This window comes from Aotus nancymaae, unplaced genomic scaffold (genome assembly GCF_030222135.1).
Source record: "Aotus nancymaae isolate 86718 unplaced genomic scaffold, 86718_ANA_hifiasm-v0.15.2.pri h1tg000003l, whole genome shotgun sequence".
NCBI lineage: Eukaryota > Metazoa > Chordata > Mammalia > Primates > Aotidae > Aotus > Aotus nancymaae.
In genome coordinates this window covers 70263821-70289780 of record NW_026988414.1, presented here as the reverse complement: position 1 = coordinate 70289780, position 25960 = coordinate 70263821, and the positions used below count along the sequence as shown (strand labels likewise).

The following is a 25960-nucleotide window of genomic DNA, read 5'->3' as shown; positions in this document are numbered from 1 at the left end:
CTCATGCTGCTGCTTCAGATTGAAATGCTCTTTCTCCTATTTCTTCTGAGAAAAGCCTATCCATCCACCAAAACATGGATGGGCAAACTACAGTACGAGGGCCAAACTGAGAGGCTGGCTCTTTTGATATACCATATTTTATTGGAGCACAGGCATACCCATTCATTCACATATCGTCTGTGCTGCCTTCTTACTATGCAGCAGAGTAGCTGTAACAGAGACTAAATGGCCTGCAAAGCCCAAGATATTTACTACATGGTCTTTCCAAAAAAAGGTTGCCAACCCCTGCTCTAAAAGCCCAGTTTAAACACCACCTCCTCCAGGTGCCCCCTCTGATTGTCCTATTAGAATTCATGTCTCCGTCCTTTGCACTCCCATAGCACTGGGTCTCTTTTCAAAGTCATCAGAGGATTCCTAAATGAAGAGTAAATGCCTTTCAGGGCAAAGACCACGTATTGGTCAATTCTTTCTCCACAATACATTGTATACAGTAGGTGCTTACAGATATCCAATGAAATGTTTAATTATCTTGCAGGAATATCAAGTCAGACAAAGAGCAATGTTTTCTTTAATCAAAGAAAGCAAATCAGTCTTGATTCAGATTAAATACCAGATAATAAAGGGAAAAATACTGATCAATGAGACAAATTCCGCCCCCAAGACACCTTCCGTGACTGTAAGGTCACAAAGAAAGCTACAGGGTGGGGCTATGTCAAAGTATATTTTCCAAGGAAGAACATAAATATAAGCTCTGAATTCAGACAGAAGGAGTTGTCTTCTCTATGCTGACATTTATATGGTTTCTAATTTAGAGAATAGTGTCTGGCTTGGGGAAAGAGTAGGGTAGATTCAGGAGATGCCAAAAGTTATTTTTAGAGCTGTTGATGCTAAAACAGCCAGAGCAAAGCTAATAAAGGCGGTTCATTATGAGAGGGAGAAAGGAGGATTATCTTTAAAGCCCACCCCTTCAGTGACTTATCTGCAAGAATTGAAGGTTTAGAAGAAGAACAGAATGTGACTAGAGTTCTACTTAATAAAAGAAGGGGAAAGGGTGCTTGACTTCTCCCATGGGAAGGTAAGACCTGAAGAGAGAAGCAGGCAACCTTAGAAGGCAGGTTTCACATTTCTGAAGCTCTGATGCTCATGAGGAAGTAAGAGAAGCTCCCAATGAGAGCAGCAACCATGGAGCAGCAAAGGGTGGGCCATCCCCAGCTGCTGGTTAAGAAATCCTCAAGAGATTACTGTTTTTCTCAGGGGCACTTCTCTTTCATTAAGTCAACTCTATTTACTAAACGTTGTTTAAACCTTAGAAAGCTCTTCTTGGGGCTTAACTTGTATTAATGCCCTAATGTGGCAGCTCAGTGACCTAACATATCACAAAAAAACAAGACTTTGATTCAAAGAGGAAGGGCTTCAATGGACTTCCAAGTGGGTTAGGGAGTAGATGGATCTAGGGACAGTGTTATCTACACTGGACTTGGAGACAATGGGTTACAGCTATTACCCTAATCCAGGTAGGAGATCTGGGAGCCATGAGCAGCCCTGCTAAAGATGCTGTCCACTCAGATGCTGTTGCCTAGAGTGGGCTAGGAGACAGTGTTATTCTTCATGCAAGGACAGAGGTGTCAAATCACTTCCACAAAAACTCAAGACTCAGCCTGCTCAGCAGCTGTTTCCTGCATTTGAGGAAAGCATCTCATTAAGTGTAGGAAAACAGGTGTGGGCATTTTGCATATTTCTGAGACAGACCATACAATTAAAAGCAAAAAAACAAACTACAGCTTAACTATTCCCACAGAATGAAAGGCGAATCCATGTACAAACAGGCAAACTCAATCTTACACTTCCAGGGTGGCTAGGTACTAACTATAAATACAAAGCAGAAAATGTGAAACAATGAGCAGAAGTGGGTGGGGCAGAGTTGATTTCCTTTCCTTCCAGCATATCTGAAAGCTTTTCAAGGCAAAGTGACTCTGAAAGTGAAAAGAAAGCCCCTGTAAACAGATGTAAGAACATCACGGCTTTCCTAAATCAAAGGGAGGTGTGCTGTCAGACACCAGGTGGAAAGTATGTAATCCAAAATCAAGTCCAGGAGTGCTAAAACAAACAATAGCATCTTTCCAAATCACAGCAAGAGCGCACCATCTCTTTGGCATGGAGTCTTTGTTTTGTCAATATCTCGTTTTGGACAGGAGTCATAAAAGCTTGTGGTAAAGAAAAGGCAAGAAATGAGTCCAAATAAAAAAACAAATACTCAATGACAACTTTCCTCATCTATTACCATTGAAAAAGAACATCCAGCTAAGAGTCAGGATATCCCTTTGAGTCGTTTGTGACTTAACTGTCTCCTGGGGCTGCGATGACCCGCAGCAGGTAACAAAGCCCAGCTCAGCATCTTGTCCTGATGCCTGAAAGCAGACCACTGGTCCCTATCATATCACCTGCTTAAATACTCTTTCGAAATCACACTTGAAGTGTTGGTGAGAATGTGGAGACATTGAAACCCTTGTGGGAAGATAAAACGGGGCAGCTGATGTAGAAAGCAGTTTGGCAGTTTCTCTAAAAGTTAAATATAGAGTTACCATATGACCCAGCAATTCCACTCCTAGGTATATACCCAAAAGAATTGGAAGCAGTGACTCAAACAGATAGTTGTATGGCAATGTTCACAGCAACATTATTCACAATAACCAAAAAAGGGAAACAGCCCAGGTGCTCATCAACAGATGAATGGATAAACAAAATGTCCTATATATATATATATAAAGGCATTGAAATTCTGGTACGTGCTACCACACGGATGAATCTTGAAAACATTATGCTAAGTGAAATAACCCAGACACAAAAGGACAAACACTGTGTGATTCCACGTGCATAAGGTTCCCAGAATAGGTCAATGCATAAGGCAGAAAGCAGAAGTCACCAGGGGCTTGGAGGAGGGGGAAAGAAGGGAGTTACTGTGTAATGAGTACAGCTTTTGGGATGATAAAAAATTCTGAGGCCAGGTGTGGTGGCTCACGCCTGTAATCCCAGCACTTTGGGAGGCTGAGGCGGGCGGATCACTAGGTTAAGAGATCAAAACCATCCTGGCCAACATGAAATCCTGTCTCTACTAAAAATACGAATATTAGCTGGGCATGGTGGCACATGCCTGTAGTCCCAGCTACTTGGGTGGCTGAGGCAGGAGAACTGCTTGAACCCAGGAGGCAGAAGTTGCAATGAGATGAGATTGCATCACTGCACTCCAGCCTGGTGACAGAGAAATACTTCGTCTCAAAAAAAAAAAAAAAAAAAAAAAATTCTGAAAATGGATCATGGTGATGGTTGCACAGCAGTGAATGTACTTAATGTCACTGAATTATATACTTAACATCATTAAAATGGTAAATTTTGTGTTTGCACATGTTTTACCACAATAAAAAGAGGAAAAACACACACACTTGATGTTTTATTTCTCTAAAATGTTCTACTCTTTTTAAGAGCTGGATACTCTTTTAAAAGCTAGTTCCAGAAGGAGTTTGCTGAGGCAAGATGGTGCACATCTAGTAACTAAGATATAACTATGAATATTTAGTCCAGGGATTCCCAAAGGGAGCACAAGACACGTGATTATAATCAAGCTTGAGGTAGTGGTGGAAACAGGATGGAACAGTGTGGAGGGTGCAGGATGGCTGCAAGGAATTAAGCAGAATATGTCTTTCTTCCAATGGTTGGGGAGGGAGAAGACACAAATACCGCCCCACCCCGCCATATTTTTCTTGCAAATGGCCATGGTCATAAACATGCAGTGGAGATCATGAGTGAGGCCTGCGCCCAGGTTCAAGTCCTGATTCCACCACTCACAAATTGTGTACCACAGGCAGGTCCCTCAACTATAAAATGCAGATGATGACGGTAGTTCCCACCTTGTGTGAGTGTTGTGAGGATTAGATGAAGGAGGTGGTGGACTCGGGATTCCAGCCGTCTAGCGAGTAGTAATATAACTCCAGTACCACGTGGGCTGCACACCATGCATGGGCCTCAGGAGAGCCAGCACGGCCTTTATTTCTGGATCCGCACCACTCGGCACAGTCCCTAGTTCGTGGTGTTACTCCAGAGAACAATGTCTAAGGCTGGCCTGTTTGTCTTCAAGGAGTTCACAGTGTCACTGGGAAGAGCACAGACATGTAAACAGATAAACTACAGTAAAATCGAGTTAAGTGCCAAGCTGGAGAGATGATCAGAGTTCTATGAGAATCTAAAGAAAAACAGACCTTCTTTGCTTGTCTTTTTCTCTTTTATTCTTCTGCCATGTATTAAGAAAGCAAGAAAGGACTCCAAATGCCACAGGGCCGGCTACCAAAAGGCATTTTAAGATGGGACTTCTGCTGCTGGGGCTGCTTCACCACTGCTGAGAGATAAGCAATCAAGGGGCCCACTACCAAGAATTGAGTGAAATCTGGAAAGTAAACCAAAGGAGGGGGATTGGACTGGAAGCTAAGGATTCAGAGTGAACTGATGAATGTGAACTTAATGGCACATAAAATGGTCATTCCAAGAAAACCTTAGGTATTTATTGTTATTTTAGAAACACCATTCTGAAATAAGTGATCTACAGTACTTTAGCACTGAAAGGGATCTTAGTGATCAAACAGGCCAGGGTTTCTTACTTCAGCTCTATTGAGGTTTGGAGCTGAATAATTCTTTGCTGTGGGAGCTGTCCTGTGCACCGTGAAAGGTTTAGCAGCATCCCTGGCCTCTATCCACAGATGCCAGCAGCACCCGCCTCCCCTCTTCTCTGCCCTAGCTGTAACAATCAAAATGCCTCCACCCACTGCCAAATATATGGAGAGTGGGTGCAAAATAGTCCCCATTTGACACCTACTGACATAGAGAAAATACCTTCTACCCTGAAAGGACATTGAAATCACCTTTAAAGTTTTTTAAACAAATCCTGAAGTCCAGGTTGCCAGGCTGTGCCCCTGACCAGTTAAATATGCAGGTGGGACTCGGGCATCAGTATAGTTCAAACATGCCTCATACAGCAGGCCTCCTGTGATTGCAATGTGCAGCCAGGGTGAGAACCACTGATTCAGGGATGTACGGGAACTAACAGTTTGGAGATGCTGGATATTTTACCTATATTTTCTCATTTAAAGTTAATAGTCCTATGAAACTGTAATTGTTTTCCTATTTTGCCTATGGGAAAACCAAATCTCAGAAAAGTTAAGGAACTTGACCAAGAGCATCCCAACTGGAAACAACAGCTCTGCAAAGACCAATTTCAATGGGCAGAGCTAGGCTATAAATGCAAGACAAAGCCAAGAACTGGAGCCCAGATAAGAGCAAGAGCTGAGAAATGCCACTTAGATCACTGCATGCAGCCTGGGGCTGGGGGAGTATGGTGGGAGAGGCATAAACACATCATCACACATCGATACCCCCAGAGGATCCATTTTCTGATTAGAATGAGGTCAGCACAGGAGATGCGCTGAAGAAGCACGCCTACTTTTCTTTCCCTTTTTGTTCTTCTGGGAAGAGGAAACTATTCCTAGACAGACAGTTGGGTGCAAAAGCCATATGAACACACAACTATAGCAGTTAGGTAGGCTTTTGATGTCTAAGAAGAAAGGTGTAAAATTTTACACCCGAACTGGCATAATCCTGGAGGCTTCCTTGGCAGTGGAGCAGGAGAGAAGGCTGTTTCTAGTCATTGCAAGGAAATTGCAAGGAAAACAAAAGAGTTTTGTTAAGCAGTCACTGATGCATTTTAGAGCCTTGAATAAAGCCGGGAAAATATGTATTAAACTCATTATCATGCTAGGCAATTTGTGATTATCCAACTGAATCCTCAGATGCCTCTAAGAGAAGAGGCTTTTGTATCCGCCTGCCTGTCTGTCCCCTGCCCATGCACACTCAGAGGAAACCTGCTTCACCACAGCCTGGCAGCATACTGGGCTCTGCTCCATTTGGAGAAGAGGACTATTGCAAAAACAGATGAAAGTAACTGGGGAGGAAAGCCACCGACCGTACCCAGAATAAGCAACTCCATTATCTTTATAAATATAAACTGAGAACTAAGGATTGATCATCAGATATTCAGAAGAAAACTAAACAAAACAAGGGCAAGTTTTAATAAAAATTCTTAAAAGCTAGTTATAGAAAGAAAAAAACCTTATTTTGATGAATCTGTCAGAAAGCTAACCAAACATCTATTAGAAGTATATCCATTGTTGGGAACAGGATAAGAAAGCCCATTATCATTATGATTATTCCACAATTTTAGAGGTTTCACCATCTAAGTGCAAGAAGAGAATAAAGTAGAATACTTGAAAGGAAGGTAACTTTTTTTTTTTTTTTGAGACGGAGTCTCTGTCACCCAGACTGAAGTGCAGTGGTGTGATCTTGGCTGTGCAACCTCCACTTCCCAGGTTCAAGAGATTCTCCTGCCTCAGCCTCCTGAGTAGCTGGGACTACAGGTGTGCACCACCATGCCTGGCTAATTTTTATATTTTTATTAGAGATGGGGTTTCATCATGTTGGCCAGGCTGGTCTCAAACTCTTGACCTGAAGTGATCCGCTTGCCTTGGCCTCCTAAAGTGCTGAGATTACAGGTGTGAGAAGATAACATTTTTATTATCTATAGATATCATGACTGGACACCTAAAGAAAACCCAAAATCAAACAACTGAAAATCTATTAGAATTATCAAAAGAGTCTAGCAAGATGTCGATACAAAATAAATATATAAACTAATTTCACATATACTAGCATGACTAATTAAAAATATAATGGAAATGAAGATGTTATATGCCATATTAGCAAAAACTATAAAATACCTAGGAATAAAGCAATAAAACATAAGCAACATCAAGTTGAAGAAACTCTAAAGAACATAAAAAGGGGAACATGCTACGTTCCTGAACAGAAAGATTCAATGTCATGATTTTTTTTTTCTGCCTCAAATCAATCCATAAATTTGTGGGAATCCCAATCAAAATCTCAACAGAATTTTTATGAATTTTGACAAACTGATTTTAAAATGTATATAGAACAAATGTATAAGAATGCCTAAGAAAATGTACAAAAAGAGCAAAGTGTTTATTTGGTAGGAAATTGAGGAGGGGGCAGATAATTGACCTATGAAAGAATAAAACATATTATAAAACTACAGTAATGAAAACTATATAGCATTTAAGTCGAGGAGACAAAGAGATCAATGGACCTGAAGTGAGAATTCAAAAGTATAAATATATATATATCTGAATATAACATACGGTAGATATGGCATTTCAAATCACTGGGAGTAATTTAACAAATGGTGTTTCCAACTGTCTATTTGAAAAAAGAAAGTTAGAATCCTGCCTCATACCACACAACACAAAAATTAAATCCAGATGTATTAAATATTTAAATAAAAATGCAACTATAAAAGTAATAGGATATTAGGGAATAATTTTATAATGTTGGAGGTAGGCAGGTCTTCTTAGTTAAGACAAAACCACTAGCCATAAAAAAATTGACAGAATTGACTTAATTAAAACCACTAGCCATAAAAAAATTGACATAAAAAGATTAAAATTTTTCACCACAAAGTAATAGATAATTTAAGCAGAGTTGAAACAGAAGATAAAGGCTAATATTTTGGATAGATATGAGAAAAAAAATGATTATTACTCATTACGTATATGAGTTCTTAAAATAAATAAGAAACTACAAGTGCAATTAAAAATGTCAAATTCATAGAATATAAAAAACAATAAAAATTAAAGGTCAGGAAAATGCAAATAAAAAAGATATAGTAAGAAATAAGTATATTTGTAATATTTAGTTTTGGTAAGGGTGTGAAGAAAGAGTTCTTTCATGTGCTTCTGGTGGGAATGTAAATTGGTACAATGACTTTGGAGAGGAATTTTGTTTTATTTTCTAGAATTTTAAGTGTGCATTCCATTTGACCTACAAATTCTCCTGCCAGGAGTCTATCCTACAGAACTATTTATATAAGTACGAAAAGATATACATATTAGGATATTCATGGAAGCAACACTTGTTAGAGAACCTTTCTTTAAGTTTTCTTCTCCAAGAATTTGCTCAGTTTCTTCCAGAAATAACTTTTTCAGTTATTTATCTTGGGCATTACATTTCATGCTATAGTCTTAAGAAAATGTCTAGTGATCCTTGGTCACCCACTCATGGTGTTTTCAGTTATTCACTGCCATTTAAGACAAAAGCAACATGAAGGCTTCCTGAGAACCCTGTGCATATTGTTAGTTTGTTAACAGGCTAAGTTCTACAGAGTCAGAGAGTCGGGTACCAGTCAGCAAGCTGCCCTTTTTCCAATTCCACAATAAAGACTAAAGTCTTGCAGCACCCACCTCTCATCCATGCCCTAGTTCCTTTCAGTATTTGGACAAGGAGGCAGTGCCAGTAGTCTGAATGTGTGTGTCTGCTAGAAGTGGGGTGCCTGTTCCATAGACAGTTTTTTTTTTTCACTTCTTTCCCCATTTTCAGCCACATTCATCCCTTCTCCCCTCCCTGTTACCTGCTGTCTTCCAGGCTCAGAGCCTCTGGGGCCTCAACTCACAGGCCAGACCCTCCTCCTCCCAGACCCCCTCTGCACACCTGGGCTGTGATTTCCTCTGCTCTGCTAGTGAATATTCTCTCATCTGTTTTCTGTTTTCCAAAAATCTGTTAAAATCATTTGCTCACTGATGCCCTTACTCCAGTCTTCTTGGTGATTTTAGGTCACATCTTTTTTTCTTTTTTTTAAATTCCTTTAGTATCATTTTGAAGTAATCTTTGAAGAAAGGGAAGAAAAACTCATGTGCTCAGTCTGCCAAATAAACCAAAATTCTAAAGTATTATTTGTAATGTTACAAAATCAGAGGCAATCTAAACATCCCTCAGTACAGAAGCACCTAAATAAATAATGCTACATCCATTGTATGGAATACTCTGCACTCAAACAAACAAAAAACATAGCCTTATATGAATATAAAAAGATACCCATGATATGATAATAAAATAAGGAAGCAAATTGCAAAAAGCATGTGTAGTAATATCAATTTTAGAAAGTATATATTTATTGGTACTTACAGAAAGGGCTGGAGAATACACAATGAACTGTGAACAGTGGTTAATTACCTTCAAGTAGTGTTTAGACTTGAAGGCAGTGGATCAAGTGTGGAGTTTGTATAAAGAGGGAATTTTACCTTTTTGCTCTATTTCATTTGTCTTGCTTGAAAATTTTACAGCGAATATGAAAAAATATTAGAGATTAATTGTCATGCAAATGTAAGACATCATAATATTTAAACATTCAATGTTTCCCATAAAGAAAGCTGCTCAATGAATAAATTGAAGCTTGAAAATTATAGGTTATTCATAACACTTGATTTTTTTTCAATGCTGACCATTATTATTCTTTAAAACCTTCAGGAGAACATGCTTGAAAGTAAGAATATTGCCAGTTTATTTTTGAAAGCTTACAGATCTTTAGAAATTCTGTCCAAGTCTAAAACTCTGTGACAACCTAACATGTTGGCAGGTAGTACATGTCTTGTATAATCAATTTGTGCTTGGTATGCTTTTATGTCTGATTTCTTAACTGTTGTATAATGACATTAGTAAACTGAACTGACGGAACTATGCCAAACTTTGATATTTCAGCTAAAATAATTTTACAATATTTTTATTAAGAAAAAGGCAAGTAATACAAAATGTCAATCATTTAAATACAATTAAACCTTTTTTCCCTAAATGGGAGAGTTCAGAATAATTCACATACAAAAGGAGAATTCATAGCTTACAACAGACATGGGAGTTCTAAAGTCTTCCCCATTAAAAAAAAAAGATCTAGGACTCTAGAACTCATGAAACAGTCTATATTTTGGAGCATGTAAACAAATTCAAATAAACAGAAATTTGGAGCTCAATTCTGCAGAGTTTCATTAGTTTACAATCTCAAATGAGACGAATAAACATCTTATCGCCTGAAATATGTGCAACATTAAATGTTATGGTTTCTGTAGCTTTGTTCAGAGAAAAGAAGCATTGTGGTGAGATGGCCTCTTCCTCCAGCTCTACATGGGCCACTCCTCCTATGAGTTATGGCAAGGAAGGGGCCAGACCAATGGCCTTCAGAATCTGAGTCTAGTAGGCTAGGCCTTAATGGTCAAACTAAATTAAGCCAGAAACTCAGAGTTAACTTTAATATATCATCGCTATAAATATATCAGCCAAGGTTTCTGGTATACAGGCCTCCTTTTTCTATTTAGTTTTAAGTTTTAAATTCCAATTTTCATATTCTAACTCTATAATTATATGTTTAGAAAGTCTAAAGCTTTTTGAAATAAGCAAAATATTAATAAATAATGTCCAGTGTTAAAGATCAGAAGGCCATGTATGTGAAAATGCTTTGGAGATTAAAATATTACATATGTGTGGTATGACTACTATTATTAACTAAGTGAGAAGCCTAGGGTGGGAGGAGGGTTCAGGAAAAATAACTTGTGGGTACTAGGCTTACTACCTGGGTGATGAAATAATCTGTAAACAAACCCCCATAACACAAGTTTAACTATGTAACAAATCTGCACTTGTACTCTTGAACTTAAAAGTTAAAAAAAAAAAAAAAAAGAGAATCCTAGGGATGCTCATTTAAATATTGAGGGCTTTAGAAAATCTTTTAATATAAGGTGATTGAATATAAAATACCAAGGAATACAGCTAACCAGGGAGGTAAAAGATCTCTGAAATTAGAATTACAAAACACCACTCGAAGAAATCAGAGATGATACAAACAAATGGAAAAACATTCCATGTTCATGGGTGGGAAGAATCAATATAATTAAAATGACCATACTGCCCAAAGCAATTTACAGATTCAATGTTATTCCTATCAAACTACCAATGAAATTCTTCACAGAACTAGAAAAAGCTATTTTAAAATTCATATGGAATAGAAAAAGGAGCCCCAAAACCCAAGGCAATCCTAGGCAAAAAGAACAGGGCTAGAAACATTACCTTATCTGACTTTAAACTATACTACAGGGCTACAGTAATCAAAACAGAGTGGTACTGGTACAAAAACAGACACACAGACCAATGGAACAAAATAGAGAACTAAGGCCCAGAAATCAGGCCATACACCTACAACTATCTGATCTTCAACAAAGCTGACAAAAACAAGCAATGGAAAAAGGACTCCCTATTCAATAAATGGTGCTGGGAGAACCGGCTAGCCACATGCAGAAGACTGAAACTGGACCCCTTGCTTACACTATATACAAAAATCAACTCAAGATGGATTAAAGATTTAAACGTAAAACCCAAAACTATAAAACCCTAGAGGACAACCTAGGTAACACTATTCTGGACAAAGGAACTAGGGAAGATTTCATGATGAAGTTGTTAAAAGCAACTGAAACAAAAGCAAAAATTGACAAATGGTGTCTAATTAAACTTAAGAGCATCTGCACAGCAAAAGAAACTATCAACAGAGTAAACAGACACCCTATAGAATGGGAGAAAATATTTGCAAACTATACATCAAAGGTCTCATATCCAGCATCTAAAGGAACTTTCACAAATTTATAAGAAGAAAACAAACAACTCCATTAAAAAGTGGGCAAAAGACATCAACAGAAGATGTACTTTTCAAAAGAAGACATATGTATGGCCAACAAGCATATGCAAAAAAGCTCAGTATCACCAATCATTAGAGAGATACAAATCAAAAACCACAGTGAGACACCATCTTACACCAGTCAAAATGGCTACTATTAAAAAGTCAAAAGTGACAGATGCTGGCAAGGTTATGGAGAAAGGGAACACTTACACATTGTTGCTGGAAGTATAAATGCTTTCCAACCACCGTGGAAAGTAGCGTGGTGATTCCTCAAAGAGCTAAAAACAGAATTACCATTTGACCCAGCAATCCCTTACCGGGTATATACCCAAAGGAATATAAATCATCCTACTATAAAGACACATGCACACATATGTTCACTGCATACTATTCATGATAGCAACCTAAATGTCCAACAGTGACAGATTGGAGAAAGAAAATATAGTACATGGTACCACAGAATACTATGCAGCCATCAAAAAGAATAGGATCATGTCTTTTGCAGGAATGTGAATGAAGCTGGAGGCCATTATCCTTCGAAAACCACACAGAAACAGAAAACCAAATACCATATGTTATCACTCCAAATGGGAGCTAAATGATGAGAAGACCTGGACACACAGAGGGAAACAACAGACACTGGGGCCTACTTGAGGGTGGGACAGGGTGAGAATTGGAAAAAATAACTATTGGGTACTAGGTTTAGTACCTGGGTGACACAATCTGTGAGAAAAACCCCTGTGATGAGTTTACCTATATAAAAACCTGTACACGTACCTCTGAACCTAAAATAAAAGTAAAAAATAAAACAAAATGAGGTGATTAAATCATTATCTTTGGCATTAGTAATATAAGTCTGGGCTGGACGTGGTGGCTCATGCCCATAATCCCAGCACTTTGGGACGCTGAGGTGGGTGGATCACGAGGTCAAGAGATGGAGACCATCCTAGCCAACATGGTGAAACCTCGTCTCTACTAAAAATACAAAAATTAGCTGGATGTGGTGGCGGACGCCTGTAATCCCAGCTACTTGGGAGGCGGAGGCCGGAGAATCACTTGAACCTGCAAGGTGGAGTTTGCAGTGAGCTGAGATTGCGCCGCTGCACTCTAGCCTGGGTGACAGTGAGAGAGTCCATCTCAATCAATCAATCAATCAATCAATCAAACAAGTCTGCCTTTCTCACAGAAACCTATTTTCTATTGTTACTGGGGAGTCAGTCATTTAAAAAATACCAACTATTTCACAGGGAAAGTTTTATTTGCATTACAAATAACTAAAGGTAATTCTGGAAACAACAAGAAACTAAAAAAACTTTTTAAGCTGTGCAATCTTTAAAGCAAAGATACAAACATGAACTATTAATTTCCTTTATATTGCCTATTCTGCAGATCAAACTTTCACAAATAGCTGAGTAAATTTTATGTATCAAGTCAAATTTTATAGAAAATACAGTTTACATCGCCAGAACTCACAAGGTAAGAAAATCAGAACCTTCACTGTTACCTAGAAAACTGTGGAGAAACCCACCACGTATCTCTTTGGAAAAGGTTTCAGTGTTCGACTATGTACAATGTAAAAAACAGCTGTCAAGAGTTCAAAAATAGCTAGATACACCTGCTAATCGTTTCTACATGATCTCAAGCAATCCCATGTATGTTTACTTTTAAAATATACAGACTTCATTCCGCAAGAATAGTGGGTTAGGTAAAGAGAACACCTGTGAAGAGAAAAAGACCATTCCAACCAATGAACACTTCGACAGGATGAAATTTATGGCATGTGAATTATAGATCATTTTTTAAAAAAGAGAACACACAAAGCACCCCAGGTGACGTAAGTGCTATAGAAGGAACCTCTGCTCGTCACCTCTGGAATCTCCTTTCACTAGAGCCTGCTCTGACGTTTTTGCTCTCTTTTGCCCACAGGACCTCATGTAATACTGCCATGGATGCTACCGATTTCATGTGTACCCCACTGATCTCTGGGTGTAGGAAGCTGAACTTGACTTTTTGAATCACCTCTCCATTGAGTTTTTTCTTTTTTGAGATAGTGTCTTGCTCTATCGCCCCAGCTGGGGTGCACTGGCACGATCATAGCTCACTGAAGCCTTGACCTCTTAGGTCCAAGCAATCCTCATGCCTAACCCTCCCAAGTAGCTAGGACTACAGGCATGTGTCACCAGATCTGGTTGATTTTTAAATTTTTTTGGAGAGATGGGGGTCTCACTTGATGTTGTGCAGGCTGGTCTTGAACTCTTGACTTCAAGCAGTCCTCCTGCCTTGACATCCCACAGCGCTGGGATTATAGACATGAACTACCATGCCCGCCCCCCACTGACTCTTGGTACTTCCATTTTCCCTCTGCCTTCCCTTCGTCCTTTTTAGAGAAAGAGGAAATGTTTATTCCACAATTTTGATGGAATCAAAACTGATAAGCCCTCTGAGACAAAAGAAAGGGAATGAACATTTGTTAACTGCCTAGTTAGGGGCTCTTCTGGGTCTTAAATATATGTTATCCTATTGAAACTCATGACTACTTGTAAGATGAAGACTCTTATTCTCATACTCCAGATGAAAACACCAAAGCTGTGAGAGCTTCCTCTATTTAGACATCCAGTGGATATTCGCCCAGAATGTCTATTTCTTCTTTAGGGGGTGCAGCTTGAAAACTGCTTGCTGAATAGAACTAACTATAGCCAGGGAAAATGTACTAAAATCAACACCACGCTAATAAAAAGTGACATTTAAACGCAATTACACTTCAAATAATCCCCATAAGAACATTCCCATTCTAGGAGGCAGGATGTTTAAGAAGATGTGATCTCACAGTAGTACAAAAGAGAGGAGGAGACACACAAACACTATTTTTCACTATTGAAAAGAATATACAAAGCACTCACTGAGAAACTAGGTTTTCTGCCAGTTTGATGGCTCCTGGGTTTGCCAGAGCAAATTGAACAGCTTTTCTTAGATTGGGTTCGTCTCAGAGTCTCATCTGCCATCCCTTCCTCCTCCCCTCAATAAAACCAAGTTCGTTTTGGCTGCATTTGACTAGATGGGGAAGGAAGAGCTGCAGAATATGGAGTTCCTGGGTCTGGAGTTAACTTCTGGTTGATCCTGATATTTGAAAGTTGCAGACTTAATAGTCTTTAAACTGCTGCAGCCATTGACTACTTCATGGCCAGTGGCACACCACAGGGACTCAGGTTCCAAGACTGCCCATGGGTATCATCTCTTGATAGACTACCACACCTGGAGATAGACTGCCTGGGTTTGAACCCCAGCTCCACCGGGTTATGGCACTGTGACCTTGGCAAGGTACATGATCTCTCTGTGCCTGCTTTCTTATATGTAAAGTGGGGATGGGAATAGCTCCTTTTCCCAGTCGAGAGAATTCAAAGACTGAATGCATGTAAAGCATCAAAAATAGTGTCTGACACATAATTTTGTGTTAGGTAAGTTCCTGTTCAATTAAATAATTAAAAGATAAAAATACATACTGCTATTGTAAACAGTGCTGCAATGAACATACGTGTGTATGTGTCTTTGTAATAGAATGATTTATAATCCTTTGGGTATATACCCAGTAATGGGATTGTAACCCAAATGCCCATCAATGATAGAATAAAGAAAATGTGGCACACACACATCATGGAATACTATGCAGACATAAAAAAGGATGAGTTCATGTCCTTTGCAGGGACATGGATGAAGCTGGAAACCATCATTCTCAGCAAACTGACACAAGAACAGAAAACCAAACACTGCATGTTCTCACTCATAAGTGGATGTTAAACAATGAGAACACATGGACACAGGGAGGGGAACATCACACACCAGGGCCTGTTGGACCTGTTGGGCTGCTATCCCACCTACATTAGGGGAGGGATAGCAGGGGATGGGGGCATTGGGGAGAGATAACATTAGGAGAAATACCTAATGTAGGTGACGGGGGGATGGATGCAGCAAACTACCATGGCATATGTATACCTATGTAACAATCCTGCACGATCTGGACATGTACCCAGAACTTAAAGTATAATAAAAAAAAGAAAAAAATGCATACTTCTATTCATTAAATAACTTTTAAAAATGCCTCCCTTATTTTGTTAACTGATTTGTACATCCTTACATGAATTAGAAATTCACAAAAAGTAATTTGTTCAAGGCCATGTATGGTGGTTCATGACTGTAATCCCAGCATTTTGGGAGGCCAAGGTGGGTGGATCGCTTGGGGTCAGGAGTTTGAGACCAGCGTGGCCAACATGGCGAAATCCCCATCTCTACTAAAAATACAGAAATTAGCTGGGCATGGTGGTGCACGCCTACAGTCCCAGCTACTTGGGAGGCTGAGGAAGGAGAATCGCTTGAACCTGGGAGGTGGAGGCTGAAGTGAATTGAAATCCCACCCCTGTACTCCAGCCTGGGTGACAGGGCAAGACTCTGTCCCCCCTGCCAAAAAAAAAAAACAGTAATTTGTCCGACTGGTTTGTGGTTTATCCCTCCCTGTGTCCATGTGTTCTCGTTGTTCAACACCCACTTATGAGTAAGAACATGCGGTGTTCGGTTTTCTGTTCTTGTGTCAGTTTGCTGAGAATGATGGTTTCCAGCTTCATCCATGTCCCTGCAAAGGACATGAACTCATCCTTTTTTATGTCTGCATAGTATTCCATGGTGTATATGTGCCACATTTTCGTTATCCAGTCTATCATTAATAGGCATTAGGGTTGCAATCCCATTACCGGTATAAACCTAAAGGATTTGCTCGACTGCTTTGTGGTTTGTATCAGATGGAATGCAAATAGCTCGAAAGTCCAGAAGGAAGTATCAAAAAAGATCTTTTGTGGAACAATAGGTTAAAAATGGCCTCTCAATATTGATGATATTGTCCGAAATGATTGCTGGAGGATTCCACAGCTTTTCAAAAGACATGCACACTACTACAAGTATATATGTCTGCTGCCCCAGGCAGATGAAGCAGAAAGAAGAGAAAAATGGCTTTGCTTTAGACCTCCGAGGAGTGAAGGTGTAGATGGGATCAATTGTCCCTGGCCACCTCAAATCCTGACAGAACAAACACTGGCGGGTCTCCGGGCTTTGCAAAGAGCTTCTCCCATCTCAGAGCAGCAATTTGGTCTGCTATCCACTTTATAACCATGTTTCTCTTGGGAGAAGCAAAGCTGGTTTAAATGTATAGATACTAAATATTTACTTGCTTATATGCAAGAAGGACCTTTTTTTAAAAAATTTTTTTAACATTCTTCACCCAAGCTTCTCATTTCAAGGCGCAGGCCAGGTGGCACCTTGGCATTCCTCAGGGGCACTCTCCGCATGCCCCAGGACTCCCAGACACTGCTGTGTCTGTCTCACAGTTCTGAAGGAATACATCACCTGGCAGGGACAGATGGCTTTCTCTGGAAAAAGACCAAGCTTACCCAAATAGTTGTTGCTTTTGTACATCTCCGTGATGTTGATTTTCGTGGCTCCCTGGGGAATCTCCACGACGCGGTGGTAGCCCAGGCTGGTGAGGGCATGCTTAAACACGCCCGACACAACCTGACAGCCCGTATTGTCTCCTCCACACACCCCACATTTGTCCACGACTTTGTCAGAGCCTAGGTAGTCATCACAGCCAATGTTCTGCAAAAAGGCAGAAAACAAAAGACTCTTACAGCATGAATCGGGAGCATGCAGGAGGAAGGAGGGGAGAAGCTCTCTGGGCAAGAAACTTCTTTTCTTGCTATTTATGAAATGTATATTCTAGGAGTGGGGTGGGGGCCACAGACTGTAAAGCCACAGAGAAAATTGGTGGTGGTAAATGATCAGGAGAAAAATAACACTGGGAAAAAGATGAGGGAAGATGTAAGGCGCTAGAAATTTACTTAAACGGGTTGTACAGCGAAGTTCTGCAAATCCCTGTTGGACTATGGGAGGGGAGAGGATGGTCTGTGCTGGGATTTATTTATTTATTTATTTTGAGACGGTGTCTCGCTCTGTCACCCAGGCTGGAGTGCAGTGGCATGATCTCAGCTCACTGCAACCTCTGCCTCCTGGGTTCAAACACTTCTCCTGCCTCAGTCTCCCGAGTAGCTGAGACTACAGGCATGCATCAGTAAACCTGGCTAATTTTTGTATTTTTAGTAGAGACGGGGTTTCACTATGCTGGCCAGGATGGTCTTGATCTCTTGACCTTGTGATCCACCCACCTCGGCCTCCCAAAGTGTTGGGATTACAGGCATGAGCCACCGCACCCAGCCTGTGCTGCGATTTTTATATAAAGAATCTCTTTGGAATCATGACAAGCACCGCATCTGAAACTGGGATTTGCTCCCAGGTCTTCTTATAGATGCTACACTTAGCAAAGTACCTCCAAAAGTAGTGTTCCCCGGACCAGTTTCTTAGGAAACTAAATTGTTTGAGAGCTGAACCTCTACTGGTAACTGTGGCTGTAGAGACCTGAGAGGCAGGACTTTTGCTTGGTTACTCCAGAGCACTTTTCCCAGAGCAGAAGGATGAAGGTAAGCAAGAGCCAGAAACGTGAACAAACAGGATGATAACCTGGTAAATCATGGAGCGCCATGAATTCTCCCTTGCTTTGCAGAGTCGGTCTCATCAGTGTATAAGGGAATTCTGACTTTTCTGAATTCCCCCCCCACACACAAAAGGAATCTTCTCACCACTCATTCTAAGATCTTTTGGCGTTAGCTCTTCCTCCTTATTCGTATTTCCTCTGCGACCATTTTATTTTGCATATGGAAATTAAACTTTGGGTCAGACATGGTGGCTCATGTCTGTAATTCCAGCACGTTAGGAGGCTGAGGCAGGAGGATTGCTTGAGCTCAGGACTTTGAGACCAGCCTGAGCAACAGAATGAGATCCACTCTCTACAAAAAAATAAAAAATTCACCAGGTGTGGGAGCACACACCTGTAGTTCTAGCTGCTCAGAAGGCTGAGGTGGGAGGATCACTTGAGGCCAGGAGGATGAGGTTGCAGTGAACTATGATTGCACCACTGCACTCCAGCCTGGGCAACAGAACAGATTCTATTTCAAAACAACAACAACAAAAATGAAACACTGAAACAAAATGGAATCATCTTCATGAAATCTTTCCACTTCTGCAGCTTTCCACTCCTGACCTCACAGGGCTCAGGATGTTTCCTGAGTCTAAAATTGGGACTCCCGCTCTGAACAAAGAATCCTGTCACTTTTCCATGAGCAGATGGAAGTGAGTTGATTATGGTTTGGACGATGAAATACTGGGAGTATAGGATTATCCACTGGGTTATGAGGATATGGAAAGATAGTTGAAATCAGAATGGTATTCTAATTGTTGAGACATATGCTCTCCAATCGCAGGCTTGTTCTTGTTCTTGAATGCTAACTGCAATGATCAGCAATGGCCAGCAAACCAGTCAAAGTCCGCTTTTGATTTTGTTATGCAACACTGGGTCTCTTCATGTAGGTCCTATAGGTCAAACCCTGTGGGCAGAGTCAAATCAAAAGGTGCCCATTCCTTCCCCTCTAGCTGCATGCCTGATTGAAACCTTTCTGCAGGCACTGCCCTTCTGCACTATTGCTTCCATATTCCCCAGGGCACATTAACCCATCCATAATGGTCTCGCTTCACAAATAGCATCTCTGTAAAACACTATCTCTGACAGTAACAGAACATCTCTGTATGTTCATCCACATCCAATTAGCCTTTCCAAATGCCATGTTTGCTATGCATTTCTCCTCCCTCAAATCGCTCTCACCCTGCCCCATGCATATTTTAGCAGAAAAAATAAGGAAAATGTTTTCCATGCATGATTTCCATAGTCCCACCCCCTTGAATTCTCCCTTGCTTTGAAAGAACAACAACGAAATGTTACCACCAACAGGAGTTTTCAATGGAACCCATGTCATCAAGGCAAGATTCCAACTGAATCAAGGAGATACCTCTGACTGTCACCAAGGGGGAAGGTGGACAGGAGAGTTGGTCAACACCCATTGCCTACCCTGTCTAGCAACATCTCACACTCCCTCCCTTCCCAACCTCCAGTCTGTTGCTGCTACCCCTGGAATCGGCTTGTCTAGACTGAGCTCATTCTCAGAGGGGTCCTTCGGATAAAGGGAACGATGTATACACAGGTAGGAAAGAACACAGAATGACACAGCTGAAGCGCAAGGCTGCTGGGAGGGATGATACGAGGCTGGAGAGTTCAGCTGAATTTGTCAAGAATCTTGTTTGCTCGATTGAAGAATTAGAATTTCATCCTATGGCATGAGCAACCCCCAGATGTCTGAAGAAGGGGAGAACCACGCTCAGACTTGCTTTTTAGTGATAACAATGGTTTCAGTGTGGAGCGGGCCTTACCTAGAGTGGGGACAAAGAGCTGTCCAGGGAGTCTCTCTCCTGTAACTAGGGTGTAAGGGATATTTCAAGAATGAATGAGAGTCACCAAAGATGGAACAGATGTCACATTAATCACATTAATCCTCAGCCCCAGCCCAGTTAGAATGGAACCGTCACAAGGAAATTACACAAGCATGGATAATTTCAGACAACCATAAATTCAGACAAAATCTTACTTGATCTTGAGAATCAGACATTATATTAAAATGCTCTGCACAATTCGATGGACCCACCCCACCAGATTTCCTGCACAGCATGGTTGCTCTGGATTGATCTGGACATGGAAGGAAAAGCTGCAAGAGTTTTTCCTGGTAGACGTCCGAGGATCCTGGAGGCTGGTTTCAGTGAAGTATGCGGCTGCATAGGATGCCAAGAACTAAAGGTGACAGCCTGTCTCCTGGGAGCCACGATCAATAGCTTCCTTAGGACATACTAGGAGCACTCCTCAGTGTTCTAGTGGCTACCCACGCCTCTAAGAGACTGAGTTCCCATGGAGTTACCAAATCTCTCTCCTTTACTTCACAAAGCAAGAGAGACAATTCCAGAATGAGAACTAGGGAGACAACATATATTCAAGACCTTCATTTTTAGCTGAGGCCAAAGGCAAATTACACACATGACAAAGGTCCCTTCTCCTGCACAGGGCTGTTGTGAAGATCTGATGATGTAACGAGGGACAATTTGGATTGGGTGTCTAGGAGGGTGTGGCTGGGGAATGACCTCTGGACTAGGATCTGAATGACAAGAAGGACCTGCCATGACAAGATCGAAACAGGTAAAGATGTATTTCATCACTGACGTTGTTGAGTGGCTACACTGAAAAGGCTGCCCAGGAGATCCCAAGCTGAATCAGACACAGGTCCTGCCTTTGGGAATCTGAGTCTAACAGGAGTGATCAGACACACACACAGATAATCACAAGCTATCAGGCAGTGAGGAACCCCTGTATGCTCTATGTCGTGCTGGACAGGATCAAATCTCCTTTAGTCGATAATTAACAATTAGGTACATGGAGTCTGGAGGATGTTGCAATATCCCAGCCTGAATGAGGGGAATGGGGATGGAGTGAAGGGATTTGAGAGATGCTTGGGATGCAAAATGAACAGGTCTTTGTGTCTGTCCTCATCCTCCTCCTTGCCATCTTCCTCAACATCGTCGTGTCTAGCATTTACAGAGTCTTTAATATCTTCTAGGTCCTCTGAACATGTATGTTTTGCCATTTAATCCTAAAAAGCCGTCTGTGAGATTGCTGAAATTTATAGGAAACTAAGACTTAGAAGAGAGGTTAGGTAATTTGCCCAAGGCCATAATGCTAATAATAGGTGGAACTGGGATTGAAACACAGGTCCCAGACCAAAGCCCATGTTTTTAACCATTAGGTAAAAGTTGGAGGTCAAAGGATCAGAGGTCATGTCGAGGGTCCTAGCTTTGTTGAAGGAGTAGATGGTGGCAGTGACCTACGTGCAGAGGAACGAGTTCAAAGCATGGTTACCATGAAGACTGGAGAGAGCCTGGCCTAGAACTAGTGACTCTGGCTTTCTCTTCTTGCAAGGTTATGAGGGACCAACCCCGTTATGTATCTCTCTTACACTGGCTCTTTTAACATTATACTTTACACACGCGGGTGAATACATATTCTAGCCCATCTTCCTATTACATTACTTTCTTATTGTTATAACGTTTTATTTTGAAATAGTGTAAGACTCATAAGAAGCTGTAAAGAGACTGCAGAGAGTTTCGGTGCCCTTTCACCCAGCTTTCCCTAATGACAATATCTTGCATAACCAAAGTACTTTGTCACAACCATGTATGCCATTGACATCAGTATAATACTGTTAAGAATAGGTCTTATTTGTATTTGTCATTTTTTAGATGCACTTTTCTGGTGTTTCAGGAACTATGATCACACGTATAGATTACGTGCTATGAATTTATTTAAGGCAGCTGATATTTTCCTCCAAAACACAGTCGTATAATCATTAGTTATAATCACTAGCTGATGTCATTTATCAGGAGAAACAGTTTAGAATAAGAAGAAGAATGTTGGACTGGGAACCAGAAAACCTGGGGTGCAGTCCTGGCCCAGTCCCTGGCTTGCTGTGTGATGTTGAGTTAGTCACTTCTCTTTGAAGTAGGTGCTGAAAACATTTCTACCATCATCCAGATCTTCTTGTCAAGGACAATGTTCAGAAATGTATCTGGCCTGAATTCTGGTTTGTGTGTCAGAAGGCTGATCAATTGGTCGCTCATAGGGATGACTTAGTGCTGACCTATGTCTAGACTCTTTCAGAGGTATCATTGCAGTATCCTCAGGGGATGCTTGGGGTGGGCAGGAGAACCTTCGTTCTTGTGCTGTCTCTGCCACCGATGAGTACTGTCTTTGGACATGTTGATAAGCTGTTCTGAGCCCAAGGATTTTTTTACGTCTGGATGGGGATGGAGCAGCTACCTCTTAGGACTGTTGGGAAAATCAAATGAAGCAGACACAGAAGGTACTTAACAGAATGCTGCAATATGGTGGCTTCTCAGAAAATGCTGGGTTTTGTCATCATTGTCTTCATGTATTTGATTTTGTCTGAAGTCTATCCACTTTTAAGTAAATCCGATCATCATGTAAACACCCAGACCCACCCCTATTTCTATAACACTTTCTACTACTTCTTAGTCAGAGTATTCTCTTATTCATTTGGTCAAATTCAGAAAACTTTGAAGAGCAAAAAACAAAACAAAACAAAACAGCCATAAAGTCAAGACACCTCACACAGCTTCCGTGTTCTCACTGCTCAAACAGCACCTATTGAAAAAGGCCAGAAAGAACATCTACTCTCTGATCTACCTTTATTTTATGTTTCTTGCTCATCATGTACTGTAGTTCAAAATAGATATTTCTTGCTGTTACAAAGACAAGTGGATAACCATCAGATGTCCTTTGTAGTTTTTCCAGTGATTTTTGTAACACATTGTAGGAAAATTTTACGCATTGCAAGCCATCACAGGAGAAATTGCTCAAGAATTACCCCCGATTGTGTGCCAAAATTAACCTGAACGAAATTTCCTGAGGGAAATAAGCAATCTGGATGACATATTTGGAGGTGAATTTCACAGGGAGGAGGCCTCTGTCCATCATGGCAGGGTAGGCTGGTGCCAGGCATGCAGATAGTGCAGGTTCTGATCCCCTAATGGGAAGCAGATGTGTCTGTGTGTGCTCAATAAACACATGAGATAGGGTAACCTCAACTGTTTGGCTAGATGACCCCCACAGGTAAAACAACGTGCCTTAATAATCGTGCTGGTAGAACAGTACGGGAGAATATTAAAGTGATTAGTAGCTGACACCAATTTCCTCATATTTACGGTGTGCTAATTCATGGGAACGCATGTGGATGCCAAAACGTTTATTCATGCCATTCTGTTGAAAGAAATCCTTTGCATATGATAAATATCTCCTTGTTGTTACTGTTAGGAATGTAGATCAATACCACCTTCCTGGAAAGCAATTTAGCAATATAGACCGTTTGATCCAGTAAATTCTTCTAGGAATTTATGCTAGGAAATGATAAGAAATCAGGCCAACGGTTTCTGTATGAAGGGCTCATCACAGTATTATTAATAATAAAAAATTGGAAACATCCTAAATGTTCAACATAAGGAAACAGTTAAACAATCTATTCTGGGTGGATCTTTTTCCACTTGTTATTCTCATTAAAATCTTCTAACACTTATATCTGTAAAACCGACCTTCCCTACAGTTCAGTAAATGTTTCCTGAGCCAGCCTCAACCATGTGCCAATGCAGTGGTAGGCAGCAGAGACATGAAGGTAAAACAAACAAGGTTCCTATTTACAGTCTGAATTGGGGGTCAGAAAACTATAGCTAGGCCAAATCTGGCCTACAACTTGTTTTTATAAATAAAGATTTATTAGAACACAAACACTCCCGTTTGTTTAGTTATTGTCTATGGCTGCTTTTGCGCCCCAACAGCAGATTGAGTGGTTGCAATGCAAACAGTATAAAGTATTTAGATCTGGCCCTTTACAGAAAAAAATTGCCAACCCTGGTCTAAATTGAAAGTCGAACACAATCAAATCACTTCAATATTGTCTGTAAATATTGAGAGGGAGATGGGTAGAGTCCTGTGCAGGCAGATGCTTCCAAATCTGCCCTGATAGCCCTCACCCTGCATCACATACACCCAGTTGATTTGTTCTAAAGTGACTCAACTGCAAAACAGAAGGCAGAGAGTTGTCTTTTTAAGTAAAAAAAAAAAAAAAAAAAAACTTCACAAATAAAATCTCATGTGGAAATACAAGGCTCCACTATGTAAAAGGAGAAGAGCAGACCTGCTTTGGTTGAAGGACTGTCAGGGTTTAGAAGCCTAGCTTCTCACCTTCCTGCCTGCTCTTCTTCCTCAAGGTGAGGGCTTCTCAACTTCAGCTCTACTGACGTTTTGGTCCTGAAAGGTCTTTCCTGTGGGGGCTGCCTTATGCACTGTAGGATGTTTAGCAGCATCCCTGGCTTCTACCCACTAGATGCCAGGAGCATCTCTCACTCTCAGTGTGACAAACAAAAATGTCTCCAGACATTGCCAAATGTTCCCCATGGATGCAAAATCACCCTCAGTTGCAAATCACTGCTGTTTATTCCAAAGCTCATGGGACATCTAGGAGCACATGACAGATTCCCCAGAAAGCTTTAAAACAATGGCAGTTCCACAGAAGTGCACACACAGCCTTTGTAAATGTCAGAGAAGCTAATGAGCAAAGGACACTTAATTATCCAGTTTCTAAAAATAGTTCCTCACTGCTATCAAACTATCCAATAACTTTCTCGAGTTCTTCAAGATTCCCTCTTGGCTTAACTTCAGCACGAGTAGGATTATGCATTGCAAAGGGCACAGTGCTTGGGACATAGTAGGTGCTTAATAAGCGTTTGTTGAATGAAAGAGCAGCTGGTTGAGGAATCAAAAGATCAAAGTTACAGGACCAACTTGCTCTTCGAACTGGTTCATCTCTAAGGTCCCTTCTGGTGCCAATTTTTTTTTCTTTTAAAAAGAGATACAGTCCCGATATGAAGAATCCTGCCATATTTAAAGGGAGGTAAATTTGCTTTATATAGACAAAATTAAATTGGAAACAGGAATCAATGGAAATCAAATTGACAATGCCGTTCATTTGAAGAAATGGTCCATAGGATAAAAGGTATTCTGGCGTCCTAAATGAAAGCAATTGTAAAACAAGCGATCTGGTTTTAATCAAGCTTATGGCTGTCATTTTCAGTACCTCATCCTAGTTCATAATAGGAGAGCATTTTACCAAGGAACTCAACTGGAAGAAAATGTTGGCACTCTTGTATGATAAAACTGGGTAAGAATCAACTGTAGCTATGTTTACAAATCTGAAGAAAGGAGTCCTGAGGGTTAAACATCATATTCTGTAAGGTAATTAATTACCACCTACCCCAATTCCATGAGGGTCATCATTCTCTGGAGGGTGGGGGTATCCCAAACTCTAAAATTCTAATGCTTTACTTTCATAATCTTCCTCCTCCATGAATTTAAATGGGGGAAGGAGGAGAGAGGCCTGAAATAGCTTTTGACAGTGGTAATTGCCTATTATAAAAGTAAGATAGCCGTATTTTTGTATAGAATACTAGAAACCTCTAGACTTTCACTTTACTTTTAATGTGTAGAGCCGTATGGTGAATTGTGTTTAAAGAGACTATAATATATCTGGCCAGATTTTACTGTAATTTTTTAGTGTCCCAGGAGGGGCTGGCAGTAGGAAAAAGCCACGTGGGATGGGTCTGTTAGAAGCTGTGGTTTTGGGCTGCTAAGGGGGTCAAGACTAGGAAATTCCTCGCAGAATGGAGCAGAGAGATACTGCCTACACCCTATAGGGTGGAGTTCTGGAAGGCAGATTATCGGCAAAAAGACAATAGTGAGTTGGGTCGATGAAC

General features: G+C 40.7%; 1 protein-coding gene across 2 annotated transcripts in view; it reads right to left on the bottom strand.

The window, feature by feature from the left end:
* THSD4 (thrombospondin type 1 domain containing 4) overlaps nt 1–25960 on the bottom strand; it is a 645795-nt gene that overhangs the window by 102834 nt on the left and 517001 nt on the right. For both annotated transcript variants that reach the window (XM_021667503.2, XM_012451308.2), the window contains one exon: nt 17044–17248. In XM_021667503.2, the coding sequence (XP_021523178.2) occupies nt 17044–17248 (205 nt within the window). The remainder of the gene's footprint in view (nt 1–17043; nt 17249–25960) is intronic.